Genomic DNA, 9,840 nt, shown 5'->3' with positions numbered 1-9,840 from the left:
CTGGCCTCTATGGTTAACTAGTGGCTGTCTCCACCCTCTGTTCTCCAGGCAAGCTTTATTTGTCAGAACACAAACAAACTATCATACAACAGAGAAGTTCTACTCAGAGACATAAAAACAAATAAATATTTGACTTTTTTTTTTAAAGAATTGCAATTTATTTACAGTAAATAGTCTCAAGGAAACTTAATAGGCAAATGTAAACCAGTAAAACAAAAACATAAACCATGCATACATATACACATTAATCAAATAACTGGATTTTTAAGGAACCTTAAGCAAACAAAATATTTTTAAATCTATATATGAATAGGTGAAGCATACACAGAAATTTTGGGCATATGCACACAACTACATACATGGAATTAATACTTGTCTTTTATAGTAATGAAAAATGACTACTAAAATAAGCAATAACAATGTTTACCATTTAAATTGCTAAAAGTTGTTGGTAAAGGATTACATTCAATACTACTATCATACTCCAGAGGTGGGAGTTGGAATACGTACAATCTTTAACACTCATCAAGATGAATTTGACTTGGTCGTTATCTTATAGAAAAAAATTCATCTTAAAAGACTGAGGCAGTGGGTTTTTGACTTTGAGTGAGGTCAGCTTAAGCAACATAGTGTGACCCATTCAGAAACCATGGAGGGAAAGGAGGGAGCAGAGGAAAGGAGACGGAGAATGGGGAAAAGAAAAGAAGACAGGAAGAAAGGAAAGAAGGAAGGAAATTAGGTAGAAGGGAAGGGAGGAGAGATGAAAGGAGGGGAGGAAGGGAGGGAGGGAGGAAGAAGCTAAGAAGCTAGGTCACACTCCAGACATTTAAAAGGGCCTGTTGGCAAGGGGTGGGGCCTCTGCTCTAGGAGGGCAGAAGTAGACAGTAAGGAAAGGCCTGCCTTCTCTGTGACGTTTGAGAATGTGCCAGAGGTATCCAGTGAGCCTGGGCAGTACGGGCGGCACAGTACAGCAATGCCATGAGAGAAAAGCCTCTACAAGAGTCTCTTTGAGAGGTTCCAGGAGAGTTCATCAATGGGGCTTTTAAGCAGCCGAGTCTTGAGATGCAGTGATTCCAGTCCTGTAGAGGCAGAGCAGCCAGAAGCCACTGCGGGTCCCAGTTTCCTGTCAGGCAGTCGCAAGCGCAAACAGAGAAGTTGGGACTGTTCGGGACCGGCACCCAGCTCTACCATCCATGGATCTCAGAACCAGGGAGTAAATCTACAGCAAGTTTTTGGCATCGTCTGCAGGAAAAAAGTGAAGCGCTCATCTAAGCGTGCTTACCAATCTTTATTTTTGGATGGGCAAGACAGTGATATCAAAATTCGTGCTCTAGGGAAAACATGGCCTTTACACAAAGTATTTTTATGTCGGTCAGGCTACTTTGCTAATATGCTCAAAGGTTCTTGGAAAGAATCGCACAATGATATTATTGAACTGGAGATTAAGAACGAGGACATCGATGTGAGCTCCTTGTGCTTTGTGTTTGGTTCCTTGTACAGGGACGAGGTCCTGCCAATCAAGCCCCTCCAAGTTCCTCATGTTTTGGCCGCAGCAAGCCTGCTTCAGGTAGAGCACGTAGTTCAGCAATGTAAGGAGACCATGATGAGAACCATTAACATGAAAAACGTGTGTTCGTTCTATACAGCAGCAGAAACCTATCAATTGAAATCTGTAAAGACCCAGTGCTTTGAATGGCTTCTTTGTCATTTGATGACACACCCGAGTGTTGGACTTTACAAAGAAATTGACATAAAGCTCATGTACCTTCTTGTGTCTTCATCAGACCTGCTGGTGATGCAAACGGAAATTGATATATATACCACACTCAAAGAGTGGATATTCCTTTATCTTAATCCTCACTGGAAAGGTTCAGTGGAACAGCTTTTAGCTAATGCCAACAGCTGGCTTTCCAAGCACATGGAAGGTAGTGAGAGCATCACTTTTCTTGAAAGTGAAGAAGGACTAATATTTCAACCAGTGTTTAAAAAACTGAGGTTTCAGCATATCATCTGCGAACTAGCCTCCACAACTCTTCTTGAACGAGATCGTCTAATACCTTTGGAATGGTTGTCACCCATTTATAAACAACAATGGCTGACTTTGCTCCACTCCCAACAACACAGGGAAATTGGGCCACGAATCATCAATGAAAAAGAACTTGAAGGATGTAGCATGAGATGTGGTACAAAGATCAGCAGAGATGGTAAATACTCCTGGAAGTGGTCACATTGCAAATTTAGCTTTCCTTTACATATCATCTTTACCAATCGTTATATCATCTTTAAGCAAAACCGACAACCATGTGATGGTTCTGCCTGTTTAAAACAGATACGGAATGTAGTATTCAGAATGACTTTGGTGTATTTTGACTCTGATGGGAAACTAACTTTCAGTAGAACAACTGGTTATAAAACTATTACTTTCAAAAATAATGAGGAACAAATTGCAATGAAGTTAGATGGCATAATTTTAAGCTTCCCTTTATATGTATTCTGCAACTTCCTGTTTATATCATTAGCAAATACGGAAAACATGTGATCTTGTCAATTATTAGAACATATGAGCAGTTTGAAAACACTGAGTGACTCATTTAATTTGAAGGCTGCATTGTGAACACAGTTAAGGTGACCGACAACAAAATGAAAATTCTTAGGAGTCTAGTACCACCACAAATGACTGCTTGTCTTCTCTTGATGTCTATACATTTCTGAAGAGAACTTTCACTTCCAACAAATTTGTTCGAAAAACCTTCACTTTCCAACAAAGCAAATGAAAAGAAGCTGGTATTTTGATTTCCATTTACCATCAATGGTCAAGCTTTGAATGGAAATAAGAGACTATATTTGCAAAGAAAAACATCTAAATGAACTTGTTACGTAGCTTTGACCCTAACCAAGTTTGAGACTAAATAAAAGAAAATTCTCTCCACTGCTGAAACTGTTATGAACCGTAGCTTATATATTAGCTTATAAGATGTAAATCAATGGTTAAAAAATAATTGAGATTAGTCACTGTTGATGCATGCTTTCAAATAACCAAATAGTGTCAAGTTTTTCCATATTATGTATCATAATTTGTTGGTATTTTAGAATTGATTTTTCAGATTATTTTTACATGATTTGGATACCTTTTACTGCTGATTATCTTTAACTATATATGCACAAAATAGATATTTATCTTATAATTATCATGTCACATGCTATATAAACAATTGAATTACATATGCAATGTGTTTGCATAGAAGTATATATGTTTACATACATGTATTTATATCTTTATGTAACTGTAAGAACCAAAGAATGAAATTATTCATGGTTCCAGTTATCTGGCTGTCAAGATATAAGTTATTTCATAGTATCCTGTTCATTTTCTTTGCCTTAGTTTCTTTTCCTGTTACTTGATAAAAATACCCTTATGAAAGCAACTTAAGGGAAAAAGTTAATTATATCTCATGTTTCAAGAGTATGTTCCATCATGGCAGGAGTTTGAAGCAGCTGGTCACATAACCTCTACAATGAAAACAGATGAATGTTCTGTAAGTACTGGGCTTTCTCCGTTGTCATCTTGACAACTGCAGCTATCACAACTCTACCCCTTGTCAACATGACACCCAAACACATCTCTTTTCAGCCATAACCTTCCATCCCTTTGTCCTCATAGGCTCATGACCATGTTATGGCATAAAACACATTTAGTCCAACTTTAAAAGTCTCCATATACAGTTCCAACACTTTCCTTTGTTTGAATTATCTGCATTATTTTTCTTTCATTCATGAATATATTTTGTTTTTATACTCACTGCCTCCTCCCACCTTCTGGGTCTGTCTTTCCACATCCCCATCCCAACTTCATTTGTTTTTATATATAATCTACTGAGTCCAACCCATTGTCCATATGCACATGGGTGTAGGGCTGTGCACTGTAAGATGGACAACCTACCAGGGACCTTATCACTGAAGAAATCTGACTTACTCTCCCCTGGCAGTTCTCAACTGTCTGTAGTTGATCTACAGGATAGGAGCCTTGTGAACTTCTCCACCAACTCTGCTGAATAGTGACCAGGTAGATCATATGCAGACTTGTGTGTTGTGTATGCAATTATGGCTGTTGAAATTGAGGGCCATTGCCTGTCTAAAAGACACTGTTTTGTGACAGTCCTCCCTGACTTTTGGATCTTAGAATCTTTTTGCCCCCCTCTTCTGCAGTGTTCCCTGAACCTTTGGAGGAGGAGTTGTAATGTGGTGGAGTGACCATCCACAACCAGTTCCAAATATTGAAAACGCTGCCGTTTCTTAGTTGTGAGCACACCAAATGAAAAAGACATTATATACTTCTAGGGAAAGCACTTTTGTAGGCAGCTGCTTTTGAAAAATAAAAGGAAGGTCTTTTGCTTAGACTTTCTCTCTTTCAATGAGTTAGGATCGTCACAGGATGGAGTCTCCAAGGACTTATGCTTTGCCCTCAGAACACCTTTCCTATCGTCCCAGTGCAGCACAGGTTTCCCTTCAGTAGTGCTGATCTCTTGAATTGCTTCCTCCGAACTCTAATACTCACCTGCTTTGAAATGTATTTTCTTTATGTGTATGGAGAGAAATGGAAGGAAACTTAGGAGAGAAATGGTTTGCTTCAAAATGCATGGATACCATTCCCCATGTTTTACCTGCATGTATGCCTGTACACTACTTGTGTGCTTGGTGGCCATAGAGGCCAGAAAAGGGCATTGGATCCCCTGGGATTGAAGTTACAGGTGTTGTGAGCAACTATGTGGAGGCCAGGAACTGAATCCAGACTCTCTAGAAGAGCAGCCAGTACTCTTAACCACTGAGCCATCTCTCCAGCCTATGCTTGCCCGGCTTGAACTTTCCTCTGCAAAACAAACTAGCCCGTTATCTTTAAATTGAGCTTCACTCAGCCTCTCAGAATATGGAGAGAATGAAGACAGATTTGTGGCCAAATTATCACACTAGAGTTCCTTTTGAAACCTCACGAGTTGGCCTCTTGTGTCTACATGTCTCTCAGAGTCCTTGTCTTTCAAGCTTCTACCAGAATTGCCCATTAAACTCTCTCCTTTGAGCCTGTTTAAGCTTTCTAGTCCTAAGTACCAAACTCTTGCACATTTCAGCCCAGAACAGTTACAGAGGGAGGCCAAAGAAGCACTTAGGTTTATCACAGCAGCAGCCCCACTTCTCTACCAATTTGTGCCTTAGTTTCTGTTCCTGTTGCTGTGCTAGAAAGCCTCTCCAAAAGCAACTGCGGAGAGAAATGGTTTGCTTCACAATGCAAGGATACTGTTCCCTGTGTCAGGTAACTCATAGCTGGCCTTCAAACACTTCAAAGTAGCTAGTCACCTTTGCAGCCACAATCAGCACGTGATATATGCCATGTTAGCTCTCAGCTTGCTTCCTCTATTTTATACAGTCTAGAATTCCCCAAACAGGAAACTATACCACCTTAGGTGGGTGGGTCTTCCTACCTCACTTAACACAATTAACAGCCCCCCCCCCCCACGGCATGCCCAGAGGAAGCTCCTTTCCCAGGTAATTATAGATTCAAGTTGACAGTATTAAGAATCACACTCTACTTGTGCTATTTGGGTTTTTTATTTTATTCATTTAAATCTTCAATTTTTAAAAACTTCAATTTTTTTATTTTAAACATAATTCTTTATTGATTCTTTGGAAATTTTATATCATGCACTCCAACCCTGCTCACCTCCCAGTCCCTGCATTCTGCCCCTCACCCTTGTGGTATGCTCCCCAAATAAATTGAAAACAGAACAACCAAAAGATAAAACCCCACCTGGCTTCCCCATCTTTATGACAGCTCTTCATTCATCCTAGTGACATTGGGAGAGGGGGTGCATTATGCAGTATACTCCTTTTATCCAATCAAAATGTTCATTACAGTGAGTCATTGGTCTGGTTCAAGGCCTCTGGTTTCTGGTACACCATCATCACTGGGCCAAGCCTTCATGGAAACTTTCTCTTGAATATTCTCTTGTTGCCCTGAGTCATGAAGATTCTGAGGTTATAGTTCTGCAGGACCAGTCTCTTTCCAAATTCCAGGAGGTCAAAGATGGGGCAACTGTTAGGATGGGCCAACCCAAGGCCCAGGATGTGAGTCTGGGTGGTAGTTGAACTGGTCTGTCCAAGCGATTGGGACCACCCCCTCAGGTGGGGGACAGAGCCATCTCTCCTAGGACTATGTCACTGGGGCCAGCTCTCCAGAGGAGTGCTGGGGTCAACTCTCCCATGGAGGGAGGCAATGTCAGCTCTCCTCCTAGAGTGTCCAGGGAGGGCCAGGGACAGCTATCCAGGAGCCAATGAGGGACAGGGCTGGTTCAACACACATGGCTCCTATATGGCAACACAAACCATGGACATCAGACTAGATCCTGGCTGCTGTTGGGCCACAGACCCAGACACGGCTCACAGCAGAAGCCTGGGCCCAGCCATGTGTGGCTGCACAGGCCACTTGAATTGGCCTGATCACTGTGGTAGTGAATCTCTCAGACATCAACATGGCCACAGGTGGCGGCCCAGACCCCTGGCATCTGCATTGACTTCCACGGTATAAGAAACCACAGACTTCAGCACAGACCTTGGCTGCTGTAGAGCCAGGGACCCAGACATTCATGTCTGGCCATGGACCAGCAGCACTGGCCCAGAGGACACCATGGCCCCAGCTGCAGCATGACCCTTGGATACCAATATCGCCACAGGATGCAGCCTAGACCCTGGGCATCTGTGACCTTTGGTGGCACCACAGGCCACGTACATCACAGGCCCCAACTGTAATAGGATCATCGACCCAGACATGATCCAATGCAATAGCCTAGGCTCGAATGTCACCATGGCCCCAGGTGGCAGCACAGCCCACTCAGATCCACAGGGCCCCCACAGGTGGCCCAGACCCCTGGCATCAGCATACCCTTTGATGGTATCAGGAGCCACGGACATTGACTCAGACCCACGCTGTTTGCCGTAGGGCCATGAACCCAGACATGGCCCCTTGCCACAGCCCAGGCTTGGATGTCACCATGGCCCTAGGTGGCAGCACAGGTCATTCAGATTAGCATGGCTCCAGCGGACGCATGGCCCTGGGAGAGCAACACGGACTCAGGTGTTTGACCAGAACCCAGTCACCTTACAGCCTTCAGTGATTACTGAAGCCTTGAATATCAACACAGACCCTCGCTGCTGCAGGGGCACGGACCAAGACATGACCCCTGGCAGCAACCCAGGCCCAGTGTCATCAAGTGCTCTGGGTGGAAGCACAGGCCACTCAGATCACCATGGCCCTGGTGGGGGTACGGCCCATGGGCACCACCATGGTCACAAGTGGTGGCCCACATCCTGGGTATCCCCGTGGCCCTCTTGGCAACATGGTTTATGGACATCTCCATAGACCCTGGCTGTCACAGGCCCAGCAGCAGCTCAGGCCTGGATGTCACGCTGGTCGTGGTAACCTGGTGGCAAGCAGGTCACCAAAATCAGACCATTCCTCAGAGCCCTTGCTTCTTCAGACCTGCGTCTTACTACAGCCTCTCTTTCTCTCTGATTTCAACACTATATACTTGCTCATCATAAAGACACCCAATGGCCTGACGCCTTGTTGCACTGGGTGGGAATGTGGGTGTTTCAGGCAGGCTGGACCATGTGGACCCCGGCTGCCCTGTGGGTGTCTTTCACCCCCCTGATCCACAAGGCTCCAGGCAGGCTTGCAGATACTTCAAGCACCCTAGACTATGAGGACTCAGGCTTCCCTTGGGTGTCTTTCTTTTGCCTGAGCTGCATGGCATCCGGGGGCCTGTGGATGCGTCAGGCAGCCTGGATAATGAGGACTCATGGGTGTCTTTTGCTTCTAAAAACTTTATTTTTAATTGATGACTATTTATTGCACATATTTTTAGGCTTCATAAAGACAGTTTCTTTGAGGTATGCCATTACCATATTCACTTTCCTTTTTTAAGCATTTTTTTGTTTTGTTTTGTTTTTCGAGACAGGGTTTCTCTGTGTAGCTTTGTGCCTTTCCTGGAACTCACTCTGTAGCCCAGGCTGGCCTCGAACTCACAGAGATCCACCTGCCTCTGCCTCCCGAGTGCCATATTCACTTTCCAAACTTTCTTTTTTCAGTTTCCCTGTTCTTCCTCCTGCTACTCTCCCCCCTGCTTGCTTTTCTTCTGCTTTCTGTTATATATATGCCATATAAAAATGTTTTATGTTTCTATAGAAAATAGAGATTCCAGAAATGAAACAAAATACAATATTGGTTTTTCTGAGTCTCAGTTTGCTTCATATGGTGATCTCAGGTTTCATTCATTTTCCTAGAAACCATACAATTTCATTCATTAAAACTTTCTTATTTTTATTAATTTTTTCCAACAATGTATTGCAATTATATTTTCCCCTCCTCTGACTCCTTCCAGATCCTCCTCACTTCTCTTCACACATACATTCATGTTCACTTTTTCTTGATCTCTTTCTCTCCCATACACACACACATACACACACACACACACACACACACACACACACACACACACACACACACACACAAACAAAAAATAAACTAACAACCCAAAAGACAAAAAATATACAATTTAGGAAGCTTCTGCAGTAGTAGGTTTCTACATGGCTTTTCAAAAGGCTTTAGCCTTTGTTGTCCCTTACTACATCCTATCCTTTACCTTGCCTTCCCATCCCTCTCCTTATTTAATCCTTCCATTCTAGTTTTCCTTTATCTCTTTATAACATTATATTTTCCCTTCCTTGGAAGATCCTCTCCTCCACTCTGGTCCTTTATTAGTTTCCTGACCTCTATAGTTATTTGGATTGAAAAACACATCTAAATTTAAAAGCTAACACCCACATAGAAGAGAAAATATGCAATATGTATCTTTCTCTGTCTGGGTTACCTAACTCAAAATGATTGTTTCTAGTTCCATCCATTTACCTGAAAATTTCATAATTTTAGTTTTCTTAACAGCTGAATAATATTCCATTGCATAAATGCATCACACTTTCATTTCATTTTCCATTCATTACTTGTTGGCCATCTAAGCTGTTTCCAATTTCTGGCTATTATGGATAGAATGACAAAGAACATGGATGAGCAAGTGTCTCTGTAGCGGGATGTAGAGTCATTTCGGTGTATGTTCAAGAGCAGTATAGCTGGATCTTATGGTAGATCAATTTTCAGCTTTCTGAGAAACCTCTACAGTGATTTCCATACTGGTTGTACCAGTTTGCACTCCCACCAGCAATGAATAAATGTTCCTCCTCCCCGATATTCTCACCAGCATGTGTTGTCATTTGATTTATTGATCTTGGCCAGTCTGACTAGAGTAAGATGAAGTCTCAAAGTAGTTTTAATTTCCATTTCCCTGATGGCTATTGATGAGAATTTTTAAAATGTTTTCCAGCCATTTGTGTTTCGTCTTTTGAGAACTCTCTGTTCAGTTTTGTGCTCCCCGGTTTTTAATTGGGTTATTTGCTTTCTTGGTTTTCTTTTTTGTTGTTGTTCTTTATATTTTCTAGACACTAACCTTCTCTCAGATACGTAACTGATAATGATCTTTCCCCATTCTGTAGACTGCCTGTGTCTGCATGACGGTGTCCATTGCCATACAGAAACTTTTTCAGTTTCATGAGATCCCATTTATTAATTGTTGTTCTTAATGTCTGTGTGTGTCCTATTCAGAAAGTCTTTTTCTGTGCCAATGAGTTCATGGCTATTTCACACTTTCTCTTCTATCAAATTCAGTGTATCTGGCCTTATACTGAGGTCCTTGATCACTTTGGGGCTGAGTTTTGTGCAGGGTGATAAATATGAATTCA

At 42.3% G+C, this 9,840-nt stretch overlaps 1 protein-coding gene across 1 annotated transcript; it reads left to right on the top strand.

The window, feature by feature from the left end:
* The first annotated feature begins 247 nt into the window (after positions 1 to 247).
* LOC128118616 (germ cell-less protein-like 2) lies at positions 248 to 3,910 on the top strand. Its single transcript, XM_052751396.1, has one exon. It carries the CDS (start codon positions 1,034 to 1,036, stop codon positions 2,537 to 2,539), a length of 1,506 nt encoding a protein of 501 aa, XP_052607356.1. The 5' UTR covers positions 248 to 1,033; the 3' UTR covers positions 2,540 to 3,910.
* The last annotated feature ends 5,930 nt before the right edge of the window (positions 3,911 to 9,840 follow it).

This window comes from Peromyscus californicus, unplaced genomic scaffold (genome assembly GCF_007827085.1).
Source record: "Peromyscus californicus insignis strain IS unplaced genomic scaffold, ASM782708v3 Scaffold_10__1_contigs__length_136768540, whole genome shotgun sequence".
NCBI classification, from domain to species: domain Eukaryota; kingdom Metazoa; phylum Chordata; class Mammalia; order Rodentia; family Cricetidae; genus Peromyscus; species Peromyscus californicus.
The sequence above is the reverse complement of the archived record's forward strand: the minus strand, read 5'-3'. Positions and strand labels throughout refer to the sequence as shown.

Excerpts from the sequence above, each read along its gene's own strand:
- LOC128118616 (XM_052751396.1), top strand. The coding sequence starts at position 1,034 with ATGGGGCTTTTAAGCAGCCGAGTCTTGAGATGCAGTGATTCCAGTCCT.